Here is a 27,406-nt window from a genome sequence, read left to right as displayed (position 1 = left end):
CGACCACATAACCCCTATCCATTTAAATCTCTAAACGGCCTTGCCCCTGTCTACATTGATGAAATGATCTAACGTTATGTACCAAATAGAAAGCTTCGTTCGTCTTCTGCATTTCTTTTAAAACAAAACAAATGGAACCTTAAGTCTTATGGTTTTAGAGCTTTTACAGTAGCTGCTCCCTTTTTATGGAACTCCTGACCTCTAGAAGTCAAGTCTTCGCCCAGTTTAAATATTTTTAAATCTAAACTGAAAACACACCTTTTTAAATGCGCTTTTAATCTAAATTAGTTTACTTAATCTTTTGTTTTTATATTTCTAAGTCATACTGTAATACAATGGATGTAAAGCACTTAGAACGCATGCGGATAAGCGCTATATAAGTGTTATTATTATTATTATTATTTAGATTGAAGAAAGGAAAACAAATAAGCATGCTCTGGTAACAATGTAGCCTCCTTTGCAGACGTTGTTTGTGTCGGTCCCATTCTCCCTCCCGCCCACACAAACGTCTGCAAAGGAGGCTAGTAACAATGTTGGTGTTGGTGTTGGTGTTGTGCAAATTATGGAAACAACACAATGACAGACACCATGCTTAAACAACCAAAATTGCATTAACCCTTTGACCCCTAATGCTAGTAATAATCAAAGATTAGGGAGTGCGTTTGATGATCTCAATCCCAGGCTCTCTCTGCCCCTGCATTATCTGCGGGGGATACCAGATGCCCGTCCTAAGATCCATGTCCCATACGATCTCGACTCCAAATGCAGTTAGGAGTGCGTTCTTTCTATGTCGAACACAATCAAAGAACAAATTCTCCTATCTTGTCTCAATACTTTTCATACAAAAGTACTGGCGAGAAGTAATTTAAATATTAGAATATTAACCTTGGGCAATCATACCCTTAATTCTCATGACCTCAGGGAGTGAAAAAGCATTGATATTACAAGGAAAAAATTGATGCTGATCACTGTTAGGGCCTAAAGAGTTAAAAGTTTACCAGGCTTAAATAAGGACACTACTGTGCCCCCCCCCCCCTCTCCAATTGGTGGTATTACACTGAATTTCCTGTCCTCCTGTGACTGTTAAAGGACCTGCGGAGGAAATACCCATGACAATTTACTTAAAAAGAATGATAAAATGTTATTCCTAAGAAACAACTTACCTTCCCCCAAGGGAATAAAACATCCCAAGGGCAATCTCGTGGATTAAAGCAGTGACATCATGGTGAATAATTTCTTGGGAAACTCTCTCGCTTACTTTGTATCTGGGATCTTGGACAGGCTGAGATAAAATAAATAAATATACACAAAAAAATTAAATACATTACATCATCAAAAGGAACTTTGTGCTGGACTTCAAAAGAAAAGCAGATTGAAACAAGGATTTGCAATTGCAAGTTGTTTCTTCTTGACCAGTATTCTACTGCACAAAACATGTATACACACTGTAGATGAAAGATTACATAGAAGAAAGATTCTTGCAGTTATCTACACAACCAGACTGTTGCAAAAACTGAACCTGAAGAATGTGTTTGGCTTGAACAGGATTTGAACCAATGACCTCTGCGATGCCAGTGCAGTGCTCTACCAATTGAGCTATCAAGCCAAATGGAAGCTTGTTATGTTCTGAGTTCATAATATACCCATAAAGAATGAATGAACATGAATATATTACGAAAGTTGACATGTATTTGTTGTGGTTCAATTTCTTTGGTTTAAAATTTTTCAAACTAGTTTAATTTTTATTTTCCTCTCTGTAGTATTCATTACCATTAAATCTGAGACAAACTAAAAGGAAACAAACAGAACATTTTTTTTTAACCACAGCATATTCTTTACTAGCTCGGGAATGTACACATACCAGGAATTTTTTGCCAGAGATAACATCAATCAAGATATCTGGAATGATTTCTTCGGTTAGGAAGCTGTCAATCAGACCAGCAGCAAATGTTCTGGAATGTTTCTTGTCACACATATAGCGCCAGAGTGCAAACTGTGGACCCTGTTATAACATGACATACAAATATTAAAATTCCTCATTGCTGCCTAATGTTTTGTTATGAGCTGTTAGACGCTTCAGGAAAGTGGTAACATTATATTTTGTAGGGAATTCCCTTCATGTCAGGGCTGTTGACAATTTTTGAAGTGGTTGGATCAAGACTGAAAAAACTAGCTCGGAAACTATTTTCCCTTAGTGATGAAATGCTTTGTTTTTCTGTCAGTGTAGCCAGGATTTTCACCCTTAATAGCCAGGAAAATCCCCATTCCCTGGGTCTAGTTGCATGTGTCAATCAAATCAGCACGTCCGAAAAACCTCCCCTGGGGTCTCTTCTTAGGCCTCCCAAGGGACCGGAGTTTTTAACAACCATTTCCTACTTTTCCAAGGCTTTCCTTGAGCACTATATTGCAGCTTTTGGCTGAAGGCAGTTTACTGAGGATGGGCAACACAAAGTGACTATGCTAGTCACCTGATCTAGAGAATCATAACAGTAATTTACATACCTTTCTCACTTGCCAACCTCTGGTATATTTTTGAAATACCACAGCTGCTTGAGACCTTGACATCTTGTTGGGAAGTCTAACAAGAAAGTGTCATTTTAAAAATAATAAATGCAGCCAACTCAAAAGACTACCAACAGAACTCAGGCACCAATTGTCTGTTTTAGAGGTGCTAGCCTGCAAGCGCCTGCCTTCTGGTTTTTTGCAACAGACTAATTTTTTCTGGCTGTTGTTTTTCTTCACGAGAGAGAAAAGCTGGAACAGTTGCCTGCTCTCACAGGCTATAGCTGTGCCCATCTCAAAATAACCGACCTACCAGTATGTCAAATTTTAGGCTGTTTTTTCGATTTGCTCAAAATTGTCGGAATTTTTGGATGTAACCTGCAATTCGATCAAAAAACCTTGTCCAGTTGTCCAGAATTTTGTGAATGAAAAATATGCGGCTATTTTCAACGCTAAGTTAGAGAAAAACAGCATAAACTTGAGCCAAGAAGACGTTATGTAATTTGCAAATCACTCTTTCGGAACGAATAATTAGCATCTGGAAGCAAAGCATTGTTGATTTGTTTGTGTTTTTCACAGACATATTTCTTGAAAACAAAACACAAATCCGTGAAAAAAAAAACTGCACAATGTTTTTTAATCAAATTGCAGATCACATGCAAAAATTTGGAGAAATCCGAGGAACTAAAATAAAAAAAACGGCCTAAAATTTGACATATCTATCTTCCAATGTGATAGCGAGCTTCACAGTAGCCATCTTTCTCTTCATCCAATGTAACAAAGGATGTTTTTGACATATTTAATCCAAGCAGTATGCATGTCAAGCGTGTAGTTGTCAGACTATTCAACTACTGTGTCTGTCAAATGTCACCAGTTGCACTGTTAAGAACGGTATCTCCTTAGATGTAAGACTGAGGTTTTTTAGCATGGTTTATGCCTATGTAGGAAAAGCAAATCTTAGGGTAACCAGGCATTTTTCAGAGATAATTAAGCAACAATAACTCCAGAAAGCATTGAAATGTATTGCTTTTTGTTTTGCTTATGAAGTTTCTATTACCCCAATTTTCGTTTTGGATTTCGATAGCCCTTGCTAAGATCTTTTTTTCCCTGCATAGTGATACAGTGAAAAAAAAACCTTTGAATTAGTCGGCACTGTCCCTAAGAAATTAACTTGGACCATCCAAAGCTGAGCAGACCCTTTAATACACAGATTGAAGCAAAAGAGACAATGTCCTTTAAGACTCAGATTTCTTCTTTATCTTTTTCTGTTTTGCTTAATTTTTCCTGTATCCGCATGTTTGTCATGAAATGACTTTAACAATATATTTTTTGCACAGTCCTTACCTTCCACTTCTCTCATCAGGTAAGCCATTATTGACCACACCATATCCTGGCAGAGGTGCAAGCCAAGGAGCATACCCAGGGTGCACTGGGATCATGGGGACTGGATACATTACAGGGGGGTGGGGTGGGGCTGCCATAACTGGGTCAGGATAGTAAGATGATTGGACTGGGTAGGTATAATTTCCTTGATGACTTGGATGAGTTGTGCGCTCTTTTCTGCCATCCTTTATCTTAGCTTGTGGATTTCTGAGAAAACAAACTTAACATAAAAAAACCTGAAAAAGTGGCCTATAAAATGACATGATATTCATGTTTGTGGCCGCTTTCAAGAGGACATTTCAATCTAATTTTGCATAGTTGTTTGAACGGTAAATTTTTGGTGGCAACCATCAACCTTCTTCAGAATTAAGAATGTAGACGTCATTGATTACAGAATAACAGCATGTTTGAGTGTCTTGTTTATCAGATTGTTGTCTGCAGTGTAAAACCTGCCATACATGTTACACTTTCAGAAACAAAGGGAATAAGTAGCTTTCCAGTGTTACAAAATTTTGAATGACGTTTTGCCAAAGAAACCTCTAGTTTTTCTTCAAAACTCAACGTAATTTATCTGACTTCAGAACAGATATTCAGCGAACATGGTCAGATATCCCATCAGGTATCCCAATTGAGGAAGATGGAACTACTTATTATATCCCTTCTCTGCGGAAACACTCAATAGGTCACCTCCCATATTCAGCATATCGCTGTCCAAAAGGCAGCGGTGGAATAACAGTTAGCTTTCCGTGTTTTAAGTCTTGATCATAACTTGACTCTGCTGAGGCTGGACGGTTCTCAAGTTTGGGCAGATACTGTGGGCTAGGTGACTTCTGTGATGGTGGAAACTTCTCCCCCCTGAAAGATTCTGCAGACCAATGGCGATGGGTGTTGGAGACTAGGAAGGACTTGCCTAGCTTGGACCAGTCTCTGGTCTTTTCTCTGTCTCTTAGCCTATAATCAACGCAAGTTTAATCCATGGTCACTAAATTATCATAATTTTGTCAACTTTTTTTGTGAAACTGGAAAAGAAGTTTCTGAACAGGTATAAAGAAAAAAAGAAAGATCCATTGCCCACAACAAACTATAACTTTGTGTAAGCCGAGAACTGACTGTTAAAAAATGACAGTTTGTTGCAGCCTTACAATAAAAACATCTTCCAAGCCTCTACAGAAATTTTGGCAAGATTTCCTCACAACCCCATACAAAATTATGTAAGCTTAACTTATACATTTTGCAACTTAAACTCTTTTAAGATCTAGAGGGTTAATATGACAGTGATGCATGTGGGGTTGTACGGAAATCTATCCGAAACTTTTAAGCAATAATTATTTTGAACGAACAGAAAGCGTAAAACAACAACAACACCACACACTTACCTCTCAAGAACATTTTTGCTGGGATTATATGCCGACATACTTCACACAGTTGAGTTGTCTTGGAAACAACATCATTACTGTCAAAGCTGCAAATCTCATTTCTTTCCAATATCACGTTTGAATTTGGAACTAAGGAGAAATCCTCGCAGTACGATCTCACTTTCTCTTGACAAACATTTCAAACAATGAATGTAAAGACTTGTTTCCATACCTCAAACTGCCCTTGGACATTTCCTTAACATTTGCAGTTGTTTTCAAACGTTCGTCCGCCATCATTTTGCCCCAGGTTTCTCCGGGTTTATACGGCCGGGAGGACGAGGGAGAGTCAATCACATGACATTTTCGCAAATTTTGTTTATTTATTGATATTTGTTGTTTAATTATTTGCTTATTTTGCAGAGGTTATAAGTCTGAAAAGATACCAACTATCGCTAGAGCTCAACGGCTAGTCGTCATGAAAAGGGAACCTTTAGCAGAAAGAACCACTAGCTGTCAGTTTATAGAAGGACCACCGTGACAAAATAAAGTTACCGGATCCTGGTAAAGGATCTAATCGAATCAGCACCAAATTGTACAATTAACAAATAATGCAAAAAAGAGCAAGGCTAATTTAAAGGTCTATGAAATATATTTTCCAATACTTCGAAACGCACGGCCTTTCTTCAAATAATGCAAAAGATACATTTACCTGACCTTAAATTAGCCTTGCTCTTTTTCGCATTATTTGAAGAAAGGCCGTACGTGCCTTTCGAAACATTGGAAAAATGTGTTTCTCTCTCTCGTTTCGCATGATTTACTGAGCGGAAAGCTATTTCACTGAGAACGTTTTATCCTATACCCGGTGCTTTACTTTTAAACAGAGGCTTTCATTTTTTCGAATGCTACAAAGCGCTAAAATTGTCTTGTTTTGTTTTTCTTTTGTTTTTATTTCACGAGGCGAAATACGAGGGGTGATTTTGCTGTGACACGAAGCTGTTACTTCTTAGTAAATAGAGGCACAAACGCGTTTGTTTTATTGGGTCATGGTTGCCTCCAGCCTGCGGAGCGAGTACTCCTGTTCTATACTAGCCAACTCTCACGCCTGCGGATTGAAAACTTCAGTCTCACGCCATCGGCACGCTTACGGCGGACTAATTGCTTACGCCTGATTGAAAAATGTGAGCTATTACAGCCTTAACTGACACACTTTCCAAAACTATGTAAACTCAAACCAATGTGAGAAATGAAAAGTCCGTTTAAAATAAGAAATGACGATACTTTCCCATAATGGAGCATAATCATTTTCTTGAGAACTTCGGAATTATTCGGGACGTCTTCGGAGTAAAGTATAAAAATCTCACGCCTTTGTGTCAGAAAAAGTTGAGAGGGATACTATTCGCTGTCGATCGTAATACAAAGAAAACTGCCGCCGATGCAGAATCAGTGAAGAAAAGACAGCGATACGGGGTCCTGTTCACCATCTACATTTAATGAATTGGAACATTTACACTTGAAAGCAGCCAAACTAATTCATAAACTGCCCAGCGAAACTCCTGACTCTGACGTCCTTGACCTAGTTAAATGGAAATCATTAGGCTATATTTACAAACGTAGACTCGCTTCTATAATGTATCAAGTTTATCATAATAGTTTACCTGATCAACTTACTGCCCTTTTCACAAAACGCAACACTGATAGTAATTATAACCTAAGGCGTATTAATGACTTTCCGTATGTACGGTGTAACAGTGACCTTGGTAGGAATAGTGCAAGGTACAGAGGGCCCATTGTCTGGAATTTGCTGCCTAAAGCCATCAAGGATGCTTCCTTCCTACAGCTTTTTAAACAAAAACTTAGACAGGCCTCAAGTACATTAGATCAGCATTCAATTCGAAAAGGAGGCCTGTGTGATAACATCCAAGTAAACGGATTTTTTATATTTCTAAGTTCTTGGAATTTCTTTACTTTTTCTTTAGAATTGTACATATATTTAAGCAGTCTTTTTAGTTCCTGGCAGGTCCCCACCAGCCTTTGGGTTGCCACAAACCGACCTGCCTTAACAAAAATTATATGTATGTGTGTAGGTATGTATGTATGTATGTATGTATGTATGTATGTATGTATGTATGTATGTATGTATGTATGTATGTATGTATGTGTGTAGGTATGTATGTATGTATGTATGTATGTATGTATGTATGTATGTATGTATGTATGTATGTATGTATGTATGTATGTATGTATGTATGTATGTATGTATGTATGTATGTATGTATGTATGTATGTATGTACAGCGAAGTGCTCCTCTACTTTTCCCGTACGCCCTTAGTTTCGAGTCACGAAAATGAAATCTGAGGCGATTAGCGCGTAAACTGAAAGACCGTATCTGTGCGTGGGTTTATCTGGCGGGGAAGAGGCAAGGGAAACTGGGCCCGGGAGGACATGGAATGGAGAGGGAGCAAAAACGCCTTACCCCCACTCCCTCAGCCTTTTTTTCTCCAGCAAGAATTCTCTCGTTCATGCACAGGCAGCCCAGACGCAATGAACAAAACGAGGTCAGATTTGACAATCCCCAATAATTTAAAATCAAAACGTTTTATCCTAACCAAATTGCCTCTTCATTGTCCTGCTCAATTTGGTGTCAATTTAGTTGCATTTCCGTGAGAAAATTAGCATAAAATTATGGTTATTTACAAGCAGTTATAAGTACTGCACAGGGAAATTTTTTAACGGTCCGAATAGCAATAGAAAAATTAAACAAATTACAAAATAAAGCTTCCTCACTCCATTTCTTTCTGGTGTGTCCTAGTTGGTTTAAATGCCGTTTTTGTCGGGTTTTGTCGCCTGGAGGTGTTCTACGATCTTAGGTCTGGGCTGCCTGTGGTCACTACTATGGCTCATGTTTCGCTTGATGTACAAACTGGAAAACATGATGCGTGGGCTTCCGGGAACGCCCAAGGATCAGCCGTTTTCGGGCCGGAAAAGTGTTTTTCGTAATATATCAACCACGAGAAACAACGTTTCATCAGGGCCGGGTTGTTCGAAAGCCGATTAACGCTAGTCCACAATTAAAAGTTAATCGAGGTTTTTATCGTCGCTCGTTTAAATGGGTTTAAAGGCTAATTTCAAGCTAAAGGTAAAAAAAAATCTAAGTCAAAACTGAGGGCCGACAATCTTTTGGAAGAATCTTTGTTTATTAGCAATTAAACTCGAGTCAAAGTTTGCGTTTATCTAGGATTAGCTTAATCGGGCTTTGAACAACTGGGCCCAGATATCCAAACACTGAGAAGAAGGTTGAAAAAACGAGGCGTAGACGAGTTTTTTGAAACGACTTCGAGGTGTTTGGTCATATCTGATGAAACACACTTTGTTTGATATGGCTTCTCTTATGATCAATAATTCTTGGAGAAATTCAAGCCTAAAAATGGCAAAATTTTATGGTAATTAGGAACACATATCCAAACCAAGGTCATAGTCGTGATTTTCTTCGTTTTCTTCTGATTAATTATTAATGAGTTTGAGAAAAATCCGTTTCCTATCGACTATTGGTAGTTTAACCCCAATGCGTTTCTTAATATTGCACAGCTTTGAAGTTAGGAAGAATCGATTTTTGGCAATTAACATCGTGCACGTCAAATAGTTTTTCGGGTGCTCGTGTTTTTGGGAGTTTTGCGAAACACACGTTTGGTACATAGTATTGAAAATTCTTGTTTTTCTTTTCAAGTTTATTTCCCACATAATTCGTTAAAAATACACATTATTTACAAATTATTTGCAAAGTTTAATCAGTACGCCGGGGGTGGGGGGGGGGGGGGGGCATTGAAAATAACTTTAATACCCAAAAATAAAATAATTATTCTATTATCAATAATAATAATAATAATAATAATAATAATAATAATAATAATAATAATAATAATAATAATAATACATATTGGGGCTTTCCAATTAAAATACCTCTCTTAATAAATAACACTTTTTACACAGATAAAGAGGCACCTGAACAGGGAGTTGACTGGAAGGTGACTGAATGGTTGAGAATTTAAAATTTAGCACGGGTAACAAAACTATTACCGACATATTGACATTAAAGAAACAAAAATGAAATACTGACTCGTAATAAAAGCCCAGCATTACAACTCTATGCTGGAGACATTTTCTTTTGGAGTCTAAAGTAAACAAATACTAAACTAAGCTTCTAAAATGAGTTGTATCACAATACAACAATATTCGTTTGTGTAGTCAAATGATTAGAAATAAGTTAGAAACCAGCAGCTGCATGGTTAAGCGACTGAATGACTCTCGGACTCCATCACTGGTTGATTGATTGATTGACTGACTGACTGTCTGTCTGACTTACTGACTGACTGTCTGACTGACTAAGTGACGGTCACATGACCAACTGACTGACTTACTGACTGTCTTTCTGACTGACTAAGTGACTGTCACATGATTGACTGACAGAAGACTGTTTGACTGATCGTTTGCTTGGTTTGTTTGCAGCCAGGCTGGCCGGCCGGCAAACTGACAGTATACGTCTGAAACGTTTCAGCCTCCATATCCACGAGCTGAAACGCCAATCTCAAATGATGCAGAAACATTTAAAGGTCGAATGTGTTTCTTTCCTTTTCGCGTTCAAGTAACTCTTGCATGTCTTCATCTAGATGAGCCGTCAGTTCTTCCATTAAGACATCCAAAGCCTACACGGGGAAAGCAAAGTAGTTACCGAGTAAAACACTTTTACAACATTTGCGCGGTAATTATGGCGTAGAAAACCTGAGATTTCTGCCCGGATTTTCTGAAGTTTTCTTTGACGAAAAATCTACCGTGTTTTTAATCTTTCACACCTGTTTAAGTGGAAACTGAAATTCAAAAGCATTTTTCTTTCGACTTAGTGTCACGAAATTAAACTCAACTGAGTAATCAACAGACGGAAACAACGCAATGATCCAATTAGAACTCGCAGCTAGGACCAATGTGCTAACAGCCAAAAAGCGCGGGAAAAGCGTGTTACTCAAGCCACGGTAGGTTTTGGTTCTGCACACTGATTGGTTGAAAAAACAGCATCTTCGCACTGATTGGTTGAGACTTAGAGCACTTTGCACGAGGTTTGCGAACGCTCAGCCAAAGAAAGCTAACTATAAATGTGATGTTACAAGAAATGAAGCACCGTTGCGTAAAAAACAATCGTTACCGTGTAAACATTGCAAGGACGATTTTTAACGAATCAATTTGCTGTCCCAACGTATGGTAAATTTTGAACAGTATTTAAAAACTTGCAAAACGTAAAAGCACCAAAAAACGACTTTTAACGCAACATTGCTGCATAAAATGTTTTGCCCGTGTCAAAACTGCCGTGAGTAAGAATCTCGTACTAACCACATCGCAGAACAACTCTTCATGAAATTTTCTTGTTGCTGAGTTACTTTGGGTCGCTTCCAGTTCATCGTTCACCGCTAAATACTGCTGAGTCAACAACCCGGCAATCATGCCTAAAAATACAAGGAAGCCAGTGTAACAAGCTCGCAGCATCATTTACCTTCAACTACAATAACATATATTGCAATTTCTGGTGATAGAAATGTGTACGACAGAAAGCAAGAGCACTTGTTCCAAGAGCACTTCACCTTTAAGACGGTGCATCCTAATAAAGAAGATAATAAAATAATAAAAGCTTTGGTTATGTGGGAAAAGCAGATCTTAGTAAGGACAAGTGAAATCCAAAAAAGAAAATTGGGGGTAGCCACATATTTTGAGAGATAATTAAGCAAGAGTAATAGACCCTTATCAGCTCGGCGGCCATGTTGAGTCTCAGGGGAATAAAACGTTTTGTTTTTGTATGACAAGCCTTCGCTAGACGCGAATTCAGTGCGAGGCTTCCCGTGCAAAACCAAAGCTTTTTATTCCCCTAAGACTCAACATGGCCGCCGGGTGATAAGGGCCTATTGTAAAAAAGCTTCAAAATACATAACAATGTATAACATTTTTTCCAAAATGAAGCTCGATTATCTCCGAAAAATACGCAGTTACTCCCGATTTTATTTTGGATTTTAATAGCCCTTGCTAAGATCTTCTTTTCCTCCAGAGTCATAAACCGCCCAAAAATACCTTTGAATTAGTGGGCGCCGTCCTTAAGAAAACATAGTTACTCGGACCATCCCGAGATGCGCAGGACGCATGCGCAGCAGCAAAAGAGGGCACCGTACTCAAGTATACTTATATCTTTATTCCAAAGCTTTACTTCAAATCTCATTAATAATTCATAAGCCCATTGACCTATCAAATGGTCGATACAACATCACGTGCAGTGGTTTTAAAACCCTATAAAACCTGCTCCTTGTGAGTATGCGGTGTTTAATGTTTTTCTCGTATGCTAATTTCCAACGTTCACAAAAGCATCATTGCTATGAACTCTCTTGACACACGCTTTGCCAGGAATGTTTTTGAAGCCGTTCAAAAAACTCGCAGCACGTGTTTTATCGGGTCTAAAACCACTCCGCTGCGCCTCGTGGTTTTAAATCCCGATAAAGCACTGCTGCTCGTGTTTTAAACATTACTTTAACCGAAAAAACTACATTACAGGGGATCAGATATAACGCCGGAAAACTCACCATCAAGAACCTGATCTGTGTAATCGTTGAAGTAAAGTGATAAGTTATCACCCGCCAATTGACTTAACAAATGCTGCAGACAGAGCGCATCAAGAAAATGTTCTTCAGCAAACACAGAAACCTGCAGAGAGTCCAAAGGAAAAACAACAACTTAAAACTCAGAAACCAGTGACACTCTTTACACTCTTTACTAAAATTCGTACTATCCTCAACGTGGTCACGTTTAAGATGAATCTCGTACCTGTCGTACCTGGAGTGTTCGTTCCCTTTAACCAGAGGTCGAGAAACAAGCGTGCGCAGAGAGGAGCGAAGACTCGAGGTGCGAGATTGGGTCAAGTTCGGGTTTAGACAACATCCTCGCATGCGCGCTTGATTAAGTTCTTTGAGTCGACCCTCTCTCGAACGCCATAATGAATTTACGCCCCACAATCACTAAACCTACAGTAATCCTCTATTCTGTGGTCTGCTTTGCAAAAGTACAGGCTCCCAACACTCCAATATTAATTAGCAAAATCGTCTCGATGACATAAGAGTTTGTCTCCGGGTACCAGGGTATGGTTGCAAAAATCATCGTAATTCAGTTGTAATTTTTTGCAGTCGTTCTCTACCTTCCGATAGCCTGCGAAAGCCTTTTCCAAAGGAGTTACACAACACTCGGTCATCGCAGCAAGAACCAGCTGCAATATTTATTTGTTACATCACTTCAGCGAGAAATTCTGGACCTTCTAAAAAGGGACACTCCCTCTCCGGCCTCCCCCTTCTTCACCACCAATCCTCCCCACTCCCCCACCACCACCGGTCACGGCGAAACGCTCTCGTAACCAGACCCCACCCTGCTGTGGTCCATGTCACCCACAAGCTCTACAATTTTTACATCTGAATCATAAACATGTATATTCTCCTAACTGTTTCCTTTGTATTTTGTATAGCACTAGTTGGGAGAATTTCTTTAGATATCAAAACACACACCTTTGGTGATGATTTTGTTTATTCTCGTGACCTGTGTGTTTGATCAAGTAAGGACATTGTAAAAGGAACTTGTCCCTTCTGGGGCTTGGAAGGTTAAGGTAATTTGAATACAATAAAATCTGCAATTCCACAGCGACAAACCAATGAGTGGTGCCGGATCACTTGTAGACCTGGATCAGCAAATTATCTCAAATACAAAATATGAACGGGAGACTGATCCCAACGGCGGAGGTGACAAACAGCGCAAACTTAATGAACGTTTCGGGGAGCATCGCAGATCTATCCTGAATCACCATCAACTACTCAACCCTACTCCTGTCTCGCTACATTTCAACCAACCTGGCCACTCAATCAACGACGTCCAACTAATCCCGCTTGAACTTATACGCAGCAAACGTGACTCAGTTAGAAAGGCTCGTGAAGCTCATTTAATCAACAAAGCTAAAACATTGCACCCTCTTGGTATAAATAGACGTGACGAAACACGCCAATGACATGTCTCACACTTGTAACTTAGTCCTAAACAACCAATCATTGTCACGCATTTTATATTTTAAATCTTCTTTGTAACGATCCTTTTATGTTTCTCACTTTTCTTTTTCGTTCAGCCCCCGAGGAAGGTTTGCATTGCAAACCGAAATATCGGGCAAAAAAATTTGTTTTTTTAAAAAACAAATATATTTCAGTTATTCTAGCTTTTGTTGTTTGTTCTCTCAAGCTCGTCACCTCCGCCGTTGGGATCAGTCTGCCGTTAATATTTTGTATTTAAGGTAATTTGACTCCATGTGGGATTTATTACGAGCAAAACGTCTTGTAACTACAACATTGCACCAGTCTGGTAACTTCTTCCCAATGCCATCAGTTGCTAAGTTACCTTGTCAATCTGTTTATTTCTGCCAACTTCTGCCACATCCCGCCAGGCCTCAATGATAAGCTCTCTCAAATACGGTTGTGTGACCTCGTCAATGATGCCGTTGATTAAATCATCATCCTTGTATTGCTGTACAGCCTCGGACACCTACGATTCAAAACAGAGCTCGTAAAACAGAGTTTAAGGCTGCGTTCGATTGACACTATTCCGGAAAAAAGGTCAATCAAACACAGCCTAGTTTTAAACGGAATACATGAAGTGATCAGGGACGCAGCGCGCATGGTATTGTGGGCCTGGAGCGTATCTGAGCCCACGCTGTCTTTAACAAATCAACAGCAGTTTTCTATGGTCTATACTCTTATAGACCATAAAATGACGTCATAAAATGTTCAAAACTCAAGTGGAACCACGAGCCGCAGGCGTTATCAAGTTATCGAGCGTTTTGAGACCTGAAAAATTTACATTTACATTTACATGTTATTAGGTCGGTAAAATCCTGATCAGATATCACACCAACCGGTACTGGTACTGGTTGTTTGAAATGGGTGAGAAACCTTACCCCGGAAGCATAACCTAGTTTAGTCTCAAAAGGTTTCAGGCTTTCGAGAGGCACCTTGACGAAAATGTTGAAAAACTACCTTCCCGTCACCCTCCGAAAGAACTCGGATTTCGTGTCATAAACTAATCTTGCCTTCATAAAATCTGACATGTTAGAATGGCGGGATACGCGAAAACATTCCTTAATGTTATGGACTGCGAGCAGGCTCTTTCTTATCCTAAGTTCTGTCACGCTCGCGCGATTTCTAACGAACGGCGATAATTTTATCGTCGCTGAGGGGAGCAAGTAGGACTGCTCGTAGACTATTTGTTACAGCGGAAATCATAAACTTTATGAACTCCTTCCGTAGGAGGGATGCGACAAAAGCAAGGAAGAGGAACGAAAAACACAAGAGACAAGGTAACTCCGTTCAATTGGTGCCAAATCGGGATCGGGAAAAGGATCCTGACTCGATGTCGCGGGATGGCGCGAAAAGGGACAGCGGGAAGTCTGGGAATTAGTGAGTAAGGCACCATGTGCGCATGAGGGCGCGTGCAAGAAAATGCCTCCGGCAAGGAGGGTAGAATAGGATGTAAATAGGCTGACAGTGGAAAGAGGCGTTCGACAAGCCTTTTTTTAGACCCAGAAACTCTGACAGCTTCTTAAGGGTGGGATACTGGACGGAAATATCATCGGAACAAACAACATTTTGGAGCCAGAATGCGGGCAAATATTGAAATCTTTGTCGAGAAGCACGTCACCCGAACATATGACGTTAACTCACACCATGCAAAGGGAGTGGAATGTAGATTCGGAATAGCGGTATGGAGGGAAATTAAACCATTATAAGCCAAATTCGAAAACCCAAACTGCCGGTTTTGATGTAAGAATTGACCAAAAATTTACAGTATATTTATATCTCGGTTAACAAAATGACATTCCTTCAACAAATCTGTCATTTTTGATGTAAAGATTGACCAAAAATTTACTTATATTTGCATCTGTTGACAAAATGGCATCGCAAACGATTCAACGCACCCCTTCATAAAATGTTACCGATTCGAGCCTAACAATGGAGGAGATATACAGCAGGAATAACAAGCTTGTAGATAAATCCTTTAATGTGACGGGATGGCTTGAGAAGGGACAGCGGGAATTCTGGGAAATAGTAAGTTTGTCATATAAATGAAGGCATCATACACGCATCACCGCGCGCGCATGAAATGCCTCAGGCAGCCGGGGAGGGTAGAATCAACCAAAATTTACATACACCCCATGTTATGGTATTGATTAAACCTTCCGTTTTAAATGGAACGGACTATGTCAGCTAAAATCATGAATTTTATAAGAAGAGCGGACACAAATGAACACTGAACGACAACATTGCACCTTTTAGCGTGTATGGCAATAGACTGTAAATGCTATAGTTTTTAAATCAATGAATCAATCAACCAACCAGTAATCTATGTTAACACGTTAGGTCTAGGAGTTTAAAAACTCGTTCAAAATTCGAACGTGCATAAACAAAATGTATGATATCACACATTCAGATCACTCGATATAAAAAGTTACAAAAATCGAGTAATGTAAACTATAAACCTATAAAAAAAACGTCCTAAAAATTTTCAAACACAAAGTTCGCTTTGAAAATCATTTACATCGCTTGCAACACAAATGGCGAAGGCAAACAGTTCCATAGCTTAGATAACAAATAAGTGAAGGAATTCTTCTTAACTAAAAGATTAAAACAAGGTAGCTCTAACGTTGAGCCTTCACCTCTTAAACCATATGGGGTTTGCTAAGGTTCCGTAGAAATTACTACAGTGTATTAATAAAATACTAAAGCGTGACCTTTTGTGACTAAGAACACAGCATTATGAAAGTTTTGCGTGACTTGATATTTTTATTCAAATACATTTCACGAAAAATAACTTGTAAGCCCAGCTAAAGCCTTACATCTATGAGTCATCAAAAAAATTCCTACTCAGTCCTTCACCGACTTGCTAAGAATTCAACAACAATCCTTTAACTACGACGTAAAATGGCTTTTCAGCTAAGCAGCATCGCTGTTTTTACCGCGCTGTTGTACTTTTCAACCTGTGGATCCCAACCAACAAAGCCCCCCAAACATGGCGAGATCTACCGCGCTAAAAGTGAGATCGACTCGCTGATTTTCAAGTTGACTCTGGATTTGAATACCTTCAACGAAAAGAAAAATCTTGCCGCAACAATGCAGAAAGACGCCAACAAATTGGCTCGAATCGCCGCAGAAGAAATCGCATTGTTGAAACCAGTACAGCGTCTTCTGGAAAAACTTGCAAAAGGAAACACTTCGCATGGATATCCGAGCTGTATGGCCGGAGAAGGAGGGAAAATACAAGTACGAATTGAGGCGACAGGATCCTCTCTGCCTAAACACTACACTATAGCTGTACCAGGTACGAAATTTTAGGATGTTTTTTATCAGCATTTTTTGAGGAAATACTCTTTACATTTTTGACGGCTAAACAAGGAATCAGCCTAGAATCTGTTAAACAAGATTACAAGGAACAACGTCCAAAAAGGTGACAATGAGCTTTGAAACAAAACCAAAAAAAAAATCAAACCTTAACGAAAAGGAGATTTCTTCATCCCGAAACGCTGACTTATTACACATACACCGAAAAACGAGGTTGAACTTTCTAAGTATAATTAAGTTTTAGACAGATTGGCTATTTGGAGTCTGAATAAAATCCATAACAATCAATATTAATTGAAAACTTCTGCCGCTGCGCAGTACTTCCTTATGCTATTTTTTAGTATACTGTGTAAGATGATTCTGAAGCGTTACCCATTAAACGAAAGCAAATGAGCAATTTGTCACTTTTTGAGTCTGTCAATGAAATCCTAAACTATTTATCAATACTTCCTTTGGTACTGCTTACTTGCTGTACAACGTGGTTCTAGGTTTTGACTCTATGGATAAAATACTTTCCTGCAGTCCCGTTTATTACGCTGTTCAAGGTGATTCTAACTTTTGAGTCAGTGGATGAAAACCTTAAGTGTGACCATTCAAATGAAAGCTACTGAGCAGTACTTTCCTGTAGTACTTCTCCTGCAGTTTCTCTCGCGGAAGTGCGATTAAATAATAAAGTGTGACCATTCAAATAGAAGCTATTGAGCAGTACTTTCCTGTGGTGCTCTTTTCTAGATAAGTTTATTACATCACATTTAGGATATCTCTACTAAAAGACACAGCCCCAAACTAAAAAGGAAGAATAAAAACTCAGATACACCAAAATAACAAATGCTGTACAAGATGATTATAACTTTTGACTCTGTGCATGGAAGCCTCAAGAATGACCATTCAAATACTAGCTCTAAGGCTTCTTTTTGTTGTTTAATTTCGTTTCGTTTAATCGTCAGAGACTCCCTATCAATAGTTTCCTAAGAATTTCAAAAAGCAGTTGAGGTTTCACAAGTTCCTATGACACTTTTAAGATATTTGCTTCACTGATTGACATGAATTTTATTTTTCTCAGTTAATCACCGAGAACTGATAGATCGTGGATTAACACGTGACAATGGTGACGACTTCCAAGTCTATTACCATGACAACGGACAGCGTCCCGTTCAAGTTGACCGCGTTATAAGTAGCCTGGGAACAACGTCTGCCACTGTCCAGTTCAGACTGAGGGCTCCTATCTCAGCCAACACTGTTGATGATTCCTCTTATTCCTTAGTGTTTGGTGCTGCGGTCAGCGGCAGTGCCATGGATAATCCTGACAAAGTGTTCGTCTTCTATGACGATTTCTCGAGCTCAACATTGAAAAAAGAATGGGTGAAAAACTGGGGAAAATGGAGCGTGCAAAACGGACGATTGCTGGGGAATACGATGCAGAGTAAAGATCTGAGCAGAGATAACGTTGAGGTTGGACTATATGTTCGCTCAGGTTTTCACTGGAAAGACGTCGAATTAGAGCTTGACTTCATGGAAATTGAAAGAAAAAAAGATAGCTGTCCTGGACCACATCTGCGTGTCACTAACGTGAATCCCAGCAAAACCACAGCATGGTGGTTTCAATATTGTATAGGTAGTCGCACCTGTACCATGAGACCCGTAGTAAAAAACAGAGATGGCGGTTGGAAATACAAAGCAAAATTACCCACAGCCTTCAAACTGAACACGTGGTTTCACGTCAAGTATCGAGTACTGGGAGAAAGATTCTGGCAGTGGGTGAATGGAAAACTCATACACAACAATGTGCAAGTAGGCAAGGAGTGGAAAATAGCTGCAGGCACTTTAGGACTGGGATGTCATCAGTCTCCGAGCAAGTGCAAAACACTTTATGACAACATCAAGGTAACATTCCTGGTTGCCACTGCCCCAAAGATCACCCTGGGAAGGATTCAACATTTCATTCCTACCCAAAGTTCTCTTCTGGGTGAAAAGAAGCTTCCTGCAGACTCGTGTAAGCAAATCCATGATGCAAGTCTCGCCAACAACAAACCACGCGCCAAGAATGGCGTTTATTGGATCAAGACAGACCTCCAAGGAAGCACAGCAGTGCAAACTTACTGCGACATGAAAAATGGCGGCTGGAAACTCGTGGGCAAAATCAGCGGAAGAGTGGGCAACATTTACAACACATGGCTGGTGTCTAACCACAACACTGCAGCGCTGAAGACTTCAAAGATCACAAAACGCAAACAGTTTGCCTGCATTGACGCGCGCAGTTTGGCAGTAGACGAGGCGTCCATGGTTCTGCTGTCCAGCGGTGAGAGAGTGGATGGTTTGGGAAGCAAGTGGGTGATGTGGCAGTTGCCTGGTGACAGAGAAAAAGTCTCGTTTTGGAAACGTTCTGTTGGATATTCAGCTGTGAAGGCGGCTGTACAGACACCTGTTATGGTGTATGCTTGGAATGGAAACAAAAAGGTCAGACGATTTCGCTTGATTTTCCAGCGTAATTTAGCTCCTGCTTTTCTCTCAAATTTTTATGTTAAAATGTTTCAAACTGTTGACATGTATTTCCTCGGGGTTTTGGGAGGTATTTCCCTTGAATTACGATACAGTTTCCTTATTGCGCAGAATTCTGAGTCAGACGGGGAATAATTTTTTTTGGAACCTTTGGATTCCGAGGTGCTTTTTTCGAAACAAAAACAAGCTAACAAAACAAACCGAAAAAATAATAAACAAAACAGGTTTTTTTAAACATTGCGCATTTCAGGTTCACTGTTACTTTAACAACTCGCTGTTTATGCGTATCACTCAGCGACAAATATGAAACAAATGTGGCTGGCATTGAGACTATATCTTAAATTGTGAAGCATATCTTGTGGATAACAGAAGTCAATAAGTATAAAATACTGGCACGTAGATATTATTTTTCGTGAAAAACAATGATTGAGTTGAAATGTGTTGAAACCAAAGAAATGCCGAACCAAAACTTATAACCTAAATGAAGAAAGATTTCTTTTACACATTTTTCTCGTCTTTTTAAAACAGATTTGTTACCAGAACAAGTTCGGGATACTACCTTATGTCACAGACGGAGGATCATATCCTTATGCGTCATACAACACAGCTGGTAATGTCGGCAGAAACGACTATTGTATGGCTGTGGGAGTCATGAGTAAAGGCTCCACTGCACATGGCTGGTCACAGAATGCCAATAGTTACGACAGTCCAAGCAGCGATTCTGATTGGCCGAACAAGTCATTCAATCACCAGTACCCCCATTTGACGGTCTGGCTCAAGTAGCATTTTTCTTTTTGCTTCGCTTTGCTTTGCGGGTTTATAGTAAGTTGGTGAAGGTCTTAATTCCTTGAGAAAAGAAACGGACATTTTAGTTCATTAGGTTTTGTTGTAGAAGTAAGAGAACGTTTGCAACAGACGATTTTCACTTAACAATTGATCAAGGATGACAAATTATTTTTAGAAAAGCCATTTCTTAATCAAAGGTCAAGAACATTATTGTATGGTGTAAAGATATCGAGAAAAGCTGATTTTTGTGAGTGAACTTTTGGTAAAGAAACAGAGAATCAAGATCTCAGGAAACAAAGTAGATACAAAACAAAGGCTTTATGGGATAAATGAAAATTTTGTTGGAGGATTTTTTTAAGGTGCTGTTGAAGTAAATTTAGTTTCGTTTCTGCGGAAGCTGTGCTATGCTGTATGAAAAACAAAAAAAAATCAATAAAATGGTGTTGGGCAAAAGTTGCGCAGAGTCTTGCTTTAGAAAACGAAAAATACTATTAACTGCCACACAGTTCCTCCCTCGCAAAGCTTTCTCTCACGCTTCGGATGTTCATGAACAGAACCACACGCCAACACTCCACGCTCGCTAAGCGAGTTCCCGCGAAGCAGGCGACTTTCGCGCGCGTTCGTGAATCCATATGATCCCTGATGAACAAGAGGAACAGCTAATATGTTCTCTATTGTTTCTACGAAGTTTAATGACATGACTTGCGGTCCCCTTTTATATAAAATTCGTTTCGCTTGTTTGTTTATGTTCACGTTTGTAGTTTGAAAGGAAATAGGAGATGGGCACCTCCAGTAAAGAATTAGAAGAATCCGTAGAAATTCCAGCATAACAAGCAAGCTTTTCACTTGAATTCTGATTTCAATTTGCAACAAAAAATGCGAAGAGAAAAGTAAGTCAATAACGCCGGAAGTAAGTTGGAGGGATACGGGATTTTTAACGCTGGATATGGTATAAAAATATTTGTTTCAATTAAGCTGGGAATCTTAAGGTTCAGAACGGTGGATTAGGAGGAAAGTTAACGATGAATGTTGTTTATAGAATGTACAGCCGTCTTCACTCGCCAAAGACTGAGAAGAACAGGCGCCTGTAAACAGGGTGACAGTGGAAAGCAGCGTTCGAGAAAGCTTTTGTTAGACCCAGAAACTCTGACAGCTTCTTAAGGGTGGGATACTTGACGAAAATGTCATCGTAACAAACAACAATTTGGAGCCGGAATGCGCACAAATATTGAAATCTTTGATAAGAAGCACATCAGCCGAACATATGAAGTTAACTCACACCATCAAAAGGGAATCGAATGTAGATTCGGAATGGCGGTACAAGGCGAAATTGAACGGTGATAAGCGAGATTCGACGCCATTTTGACGGGGTCTTGACAATCTGCGAGCCAGCGAGCCATGCGAGGCAGACGTACGAGGCACTCAAGTTAGCCTAAAAAACACTCCGGTTAGCCTAAATAGCACTCAGGTTAGCTTGAATAGCTCCCCGGTTAGCATTTATGTTGGGGGTTGTTCACGCCTCGCACGCCTCGCATGTTTGGCTCGCATGGCTTGCATATTTGGCTGGCATGCCTCGCACGTTTGGCTTGTATGGCTCGCACATTTGGCTCGCTGGCTCGCACATTGGCTTCACTCTTTTGACGAGTAGGCAAACAGGCTTGAAATAACAGTGTTTGTATGCGGGAAATACGATGTCAAATAATTTTCAAAAAACATCACTTCTGAAAAATTCATGAATTGGAAACTTTTGGCACTAGGAAAAGGATTTTAGGAAAAAAATTGGAGCGATGTAGCTGTGCCAGAAAGCGTCCAGTCGTGTTTTGAACTTTCCATACATTTGTCTGTATAGCGAACCAGCTGTGAACTGCTTCTCAAAATAGTTCGTGAGAAAAAATATAGGGAAATTTAAGGAAAGTTCAAAATACGACTGGACGCTTTCTGGCGCAGCTACATCCCTCAAATTTTTTTCTTAAAATCCTTTTCCTGGTGCAAAATGTTTCCAATTCATGAATTTTTCAGAAGCGATGTTTTATGAAAATTATTTGACATCGGATTTCAATACAAACACTGTTATTTTAAGCCTGTTTGCCTACTCGTCAAAATGGCGTCGAAAACCGATATAAGGCCTATTCAAGTTTTGAAGTACCAATCGGGAAAAATTTACATATATGTGTATCTGTTGACAAAATGTCATTGCGACGATTCAACGCATCCCTTCATAAAATGATAAGATCTTGATTTCCTAAAACCGTGAAAACCATAGGCTGTTTTTCAGACGAAACTGAAGCTGACAACAGAAGACTTACCCAGATTACCGCAACTTTTAACAAACATGGCGATAAACTTTTAGTAATAGACCTCTTTCATAAATGAAGGGCTTAATTGTTATTCTTTTGTATGCATTTAAATTAGCCTTCTTGGCCTCGATAGCATGTGTAAAAACAAAAGTATTTTCACTCAAAAGCGAGGTCAAGAAGGCTCATTCGCATGCACATAAAAGAATACTACTTATGCCCTCCATTATGAAAGAGGTCTATGAAGGTTCTGTAGAATTCAATTAATGACAAAGCGTGACCTTTACTAACAACAAACACAACGAGCGTGACAGTCTTTTATGTAACGCTTTCTATTTTTATCGTAATGCATTTCACGAAAAATAACTAGTAAGCCTAACTTCCGCTGATTTCAAAAACTATGAGTCATACACAGAAAATACTAAGTCAGTCCTTGTAGACTTCCTGAGTATTCTAACAATCTCAATCATTTCTGGCATCTGACTGCACCGTCAAATGGCTTTTCAGCTAAGCAGCATCGCTGTTTTTACCGCGCTGTTGTACTTTTCAACCTGTGGATCCCAACCAACAAAGCCCTCCAAACATGGCGAGATCTACCGCGCTAAAAGTGAGATCGACTCGCTGATTTTCAAGTTGACTCTGGATTTGAACACCTTCAACCAAAAGAAAAATCTTGGCGCAACAATGCAGAAAGACGCCAACAAATTGGCTCGAATCACTGAAGAAGAAATCGCCTTGTTGAAACCAGTACAGCGCCTTCTCGAAAAACTTGCAAAAGGAAACACTTCGCATGGATATCCGAGCTGTATGGCGGAACGGAGAGGGAAAATACAAGTACGAATTGAGGCGACAGGATCCTCTCTACCTAAACATTACACTATAGCTGTACCAGGTATGAAATTTTGAGATGTTTTCTATCAGTATTATGTAAGGAAGTATTCTTTACATTTTTGACGGCTGAACATGGAATCAGCTGAAAATCTGTTAAAAACAATTGCAAGGAACAACATCTAAAAAGGTGACGGTACTTTCTTTGGTACTGCTTACTTGCTGTACAACGTGATTCTAACTTTTGACTGTGTGGATGAAATACTTGTCTGTGGTGCTGTTCATTATGCTGTACAAGGTGATTCTAACTTTTAAGCCTGTGGATGAAATGCTAAAGTGTGACAATGCAAATGAAAGCAACTGAGCAGTATTTTTCTGTGGTGCTGTTAATTACGCTGTACAAGGTGGTTCTGTCTTTTGGGTCTTAGTGCGTATTAAATCCTCAAATGCGACCTTTCAGATGAACGCTATTGAGCAGTACTTTTCTGTGGTGCTGTTTATTATGCTGTACAATGCGGTTCTACTTTTGAGTCTGTGGATGAAATCATAAATTGTGACGATGCAAAATCAAGCTACTGAGTACTTCTTTCCTGCGGGCATGTTTTTTAGATAAGATATTTTTATTAGATCACATTTAGGATATCTCTAACGAAAAACCAGTCCCAAAATTATTTAAAAGTAAGTATGAAAGCGTTATTATAAAAACTAAGATACACCAAAGTAATAAATGCTGTACAAGGTGATTCTAACTTTTGACTGTGCATGAAAGCCTCAAGTGTGACCATTCATATACAAGCTCTTAGCTTGGCTTCTTTTTTCTCGTTTCCCTTTGTTTCTCCAGCTTCCTAGCCATCCTCTCCTGAGAATTTCTAAAAGCAGTTGACGTGTCACAAGTCCCTGTGACACTTTTCAGATATTTCTTACACTGATTGACACGAATTTTATTTTCCTCAGTTAATCACCGAGAACTGATAGATCGTGGATTAACACGTGACAATGGTGACGACTTGCATGTCTATTACCATGACAACGGACAGCGCCCCGTTCAAGTTGACCGCGTCATTAGTGGCCTGGGAACAACGACTGCCACTGTCCAGTTCAGACTGCAAGCTCCTATCTCAGCCAACACTGTTGATGATTCCTCTTATTCCTTAGTGTTTAGTGCTGCGGTCCGCGGCAGTGCCATGGACAATCCTCACAAAGTGTTCGCCTTCTATGACGATTTCTCGAGTTCAACATTGAAAAAAGAATGGGTGAAAACCTGGGGAAAATGGAGCGTGCAAAACGGACGATTGCTGGGGAATACGATGCAGACTAGAAATCTGGGCAAAGGTCACCTTGAGGTTGGACTATATATTCGCTCAGGTTTTCACTGGAAAGACGTCGAAGTAGAGCTTGACTTGATGGAGACGTCGGGGAACAAATATACGGCAACTGGACCATTTCTGCGCTTAAGTAATGTCAGCCCCAGCAAAACTACAGGGTGGTGGCTACAATACTACAGGGGCAGCCTCAACGAGTGTTACTTAAGGCCCCAAGCCAACAACAGAGATGGTGGATGGAAATACAAAGGAAAGTTACCCACAGCCTTTACATTCAACAAGTGGTTTCACTTCAAATATCGAGTGCTGGGAGAAAGATTCTGGCAGTGGGCGAACGGCAAACTTGTATACGACAATGTGCAAGTGGGCAAGGAGTGGAAAATAGCTGCAGGCACCTTAGGGCTGGGATGTCACAAGTCTCCGCACAACTGCAAAACACTTTATGACAACATCAAGGTAACACTCCAGGTTGCCGCTGCCCCAAAGATCACCCTGGGAAAGATTCAACTTTTCATTTCTACCCAAAGTTCTCTCCTGGGTGAAAAGAAGCTTCCTGCTGACTCGTGTAAGCAGATCCATTTGCAAGTCTCGTTAACAACAAACCACGCGCCAAGAATGGCGTTTATTGGATCAAGACAGACCTCCAAGGAAGCTCAGCAGTGCAGACTTACTGCGACATGAAAAATGGTGGCTGGACTCTCGTGGGCAAAATCAGCGGAAGAGTGGGCAACATTTACAACAAATGGCTGGTGTACAACCACAACACTGCAGCGCTGAAGACTCCAAAGATCACAAAACACAAACAGTTTGCCTGCATTGACGCACGCAGTTTGGCAGTAGAGGAGGCGTCCACTGTTCTGCTGTCCAGCGGTGAGAGAGCGGAAGGTTTGGGGAGCAAGTGGGTGATGTGGCGGTTGCCTGGTGACAGAGAAAAAGTCTCGTTTTGGAAATATTCTGTTGGACCATCAGCTGTGAAGGCGGCTGTACAGACACCTGTTATGGTGTATACTTGGAATGGAAACAAACAGGTCAGACGATTTCACTTGATTTTCCAGGGTATTTTAGCTCCTGTTCTTCTCTGTTTCAAAACCGCTAATCTTTAAGTTTAAATGTTGACATGAAATTCGTCAGGGTTTTGAGACTGATGTATTTTCCTTCCAATGATGATAAGTTTTCTATATCTTAATGTCGTGCAAAATTATCAGTCAGATGTAGTTGTTTTGGACACCCGAGTGCTTATTTCCAAATAATAAATGCAAAGAAACAAACAAAAAGAATAAAAGAGGCGTTTTTCACACGTCGTCCCTTCTAGATTCGTTTCTATGAGTACGACTTGTTTTTTTAACGCGTATCCGTCAGCTACAAATAAAAAACAAATATGGCTGGTATTGACACAAGATCTTAAATTATAAGTCATATTTTGTGGATATGTGTGAAACACGATGGTTGGGCTGAAAAAACGTGAACAGCGAAACAAATGTCGCACCAACCACAGTTGGGAAAGATTTCTTTGACGCATTTCCGTCATCTTTTTGATACAGATTTGCTACCAGAACAAGTTCGGGATAAAGCCTCTTGTTACACACGGAGGATCATATCCTTATGCCTCATTCAACACAGCTGGTAACACAAAAACAAACGACTACTGTATGGCTGTGGGGGTCATGACTAAAGGCTCCACTGCACATGGCTGGGCACATAATGTCGGTGGTTACGACAATCCAAGCAGCGATTCTGATTGGCCGTACAGATCATACTCGCACCAGTCCCCGCACTTGACAGTATGGCTCAAGTAGCATTTTTTGTTTTGCTTCGCTTTGCTTTGGTTTGCGGGTTTACAGTATGTTGGTGAAGGTGTTAATTCCTTTAGAAAAGAAACGGACATTTCAGTTCATTAGGTTTTGCTGTAGAAGAGCACGTTTGCAACCGACGTTTTTCACTTAAACATTAATTGATCAACGATGACAAATTATTTTTAGAAAAGCTATTATCTCCTGATTCTTAAGCAAGTAGATTATCGTATGGTGTAAAAATTTTGAGAAAAGCTGATTTTGTGATCTTTTGGTAAAGAAACAGAGAAAAATAAAACATTCTTAAATTAAACAGTTTTTCCAGGTTACGACGAATCAAGATCTCAGGAAACAAAGTAGATACTAAACAAAGACTTTTATTGGATAAATTATATTTTTGTTGCAGGAGTTTTTTTTAAGGTGTTGCTGAAGTTAATTTAGTTTCGTTTCTGCGCAAGCTGTGCTATGCTGTATGAAAAACAACAACAAAAATCAATAAAATGGTGTTGGGTAAAAATTGTACAAAGTCTTGCTTCAGAAAACGAAAAGTACTATCATATGCTTTGCTATTAACTCTTCCACAATTCCTCCCTGGCAAAGGTTTATTTCACGCTCCCGGTGTTCTGACACGCCTACTCCACGCACACTAAGCGAGTTCCCGCGAGGCAGGGAACTTTCGCGCGCGGTCGTAAATCCATATCATCCCTGATGGACAAGAGGAACAGCTAATATCTTTTCTATTGTTCATACGAAGGTTAATAACATGACTTGAGGTCCCCTTTTAAATAAGAATCGTTCGCCTCATTTGTTTAAGGTTTTGTTTGTATTTTGAGAGAGAAAAGAATAAATTTATCTCTCGCTAAATTTTGGGAAATGGGCAGCATCAGAAAAACTTAAGCCAAATTCGAAAACCCAAACTGCCTGTTTTGATGTAAGAATTGCCCAAACATTTACATATATTTATATCTCAGTTGACAAAATGACATTCCTTCAACAAATCTGTCAGTTTCGATTGAAGGATCGACCAAAAATTAACATGTATTTGTATCTGTTGACAAAATGACATTGTAACGATTCAACGCACCCCTTCATAAAATGTTACCGATTCGAGCCTAACAATGGAGGAGATATATTGCAAGAATAACAAGCTTGTAAATAAATCCTTCAATGTGACGGGATGACGTGAAAAGGAAAAGCGGG

At 39.7% G+C, this 27,406-nt stretch overlaps 5 protein-coding genes and 2 pseudogenes across 14 annotated transcripts in view; 4 read left to right on the top strand and 3 right to left on the bottom strand.

Annotated features, from left to right (window-relative positions):
- Nucleotides 1–5,529, bottom strand: part of LOC146469124 (uncharacterized) — a 65,428-nt gene extending 59,899 nt beyond the window's left edge. For 7 of the 8 annotated variants that reach the window (XR_014867302.1, XR_014867304.1, XR_014867305.1 and 4 more), the window contains exons 1-6: nt 5,262–5,529; nt 4,573–4,836; nt 3,847–4,092; nt 2,503–2,578; nt 1,862–2,002; nt 1,164–1,282 (exon numbers count right to left, since the gene is read on the bottom strand). Coding sequence is in view for 2 of the 8 variants with exons in the window: in XM_085123772.1 (XP_084979898.1) it covers nt 1,164–1,282; nt 1,862–2,002; nt 2,503–2,578; nt 3,847–4,092; nt 4,573–4,836; nt 5,262–5,299 (884 nt within the window). In the remaining 6 variants the exon portion in view is untranslated. Of the gene's footprint in view, nt 1–1,163; nt 1,283–1,861; nt 2,003–2,502; nt 2,581–3,846; nt 4,093–4,572; nt 4,837–5,261 lie in introns of all 8 variants that reach the window. The other variant, XM_085123774.1, reaches the window with a different exon arrangement.
- LOC146469103 (uncharacterized) overlaps nt 1–27,406 on the bottom strand; it is a 202,370-nt gene that overhangs the window by 59,899 nt on the left and 115,065 nt on the right. The gene's annotated exons all lie outside the window — the stretch shown is intronic.
- Nucleotides 1–27,406, top strand: part of LOC146469116 (uncharacterized) — a 64,028-nt gene that overhangs the window by 6,710 nt on the left and 29,912 nt on the right. The gene's annotated exons all lie outside the window — the stretch shown is intronic.
- LOC146469117 (uncharacterized) overlaps nt 1–27,406 on the top strand; it is a 102,058-nt gene that overhangs the window by 44,785 nt on the left and 29,867 nt on the right. The window lies entirely within an intron of this gene.
- LOC146469119 (uncharacterized) overlaps nt 9,179–27,406 on the bottom strand; it is a 37,008-nt pseudogene continuing 18,780 nt past the window's right edge. Inside the window, exons 8-11 of the transcript XR_014867301.1 lie at nt 13,695–13,838; nt 11,852–11,972; nt 10,620–10,732; nt 9,179–9,940 (exon numbers count right to left, since the gene is read on the bottom strand). The product of XR_014867301.1 is annotated as an uncharacterized LOC146469119 (transcript). The remainder of the gene's footprint in view (nt 9,941–10,619; nt 10,733–11,851; nt 11,973–13,694; nt 13,839–27,406) is intronic.
- On the top strand, nt 15,594–20,419 carry LOC146469123 (uncharacterized). Its single transcript, XM_085123765.1, has 3 exons — nt 15,594–16,667; nt 17,751–19,144; nt 19,715–20,419. The coding sequence occupies exons 1-3, from the start codon at nt 16,271–16,273 to the stop codon at nt 19,967–19,969; spliced, it is 2,046 nt and encodes a 681-aa protein (XP_084979891.1). The 5' UTR covers nt 15,594–16,270; the 3' UTR covers nt 19,970–20,419.
- On the top strand, nt 22,762–26,717 carry LOC146469122 (uncharacterized; annotated as a pseudogene). Its single transcript, XR_014867288.1, has 3 exons — nt 22,762–23,158; nt 24,049–25,444; nt 25,958–26,717. The product of XR_014867288.1 is annotated as an uncharacterized LOC146469122 (transcript).

This window comes from Pavona decussata, unplaced genomic scaffold (assembly GCF_977016875.1).
Source record: "Pavona decussata unplaced genomic scaffold, jaPavDecu1.1 SCAFFOLD_127, whole genome shotgun sequence".
Classification (NCBI taxonomy): domain Eukaryota; kingdom Metazoa; phylum Cnidaria; class Anthozoa; order Scleractinia; family Agariciidae; genus Pavona; species Pavona decussata.
Note: the sequence above shows the minus strand (reverse complement) of the source record. Positions and strands in the feature narration are given on the sequence as shown.

Bases quoted from the DNA above. Each gene is read 5' to 3' on its own strand.
- LOC146469123 (XM_085123765.1), top strand. From the start codon at position 16,271: ATGGCTTTTCAGCTAAGCAGCATCGCTGTTTTTACCGCGCTGTTGTAC. The intron at 16,668-17,750 runs GTACGAAATTTT...TATTTTTCTCAG, and splicing joins CTACACTATAGCTGTACCAG to TTAATCACCGAGAACTGATA. The intron at 19,145-19,714 runs GTCAGACGATTT...TTTTTAAAACAG, and splicing joins CTTGGAATGGAAACAAAAAG to ATTTGTTACCAGAACAAGTT.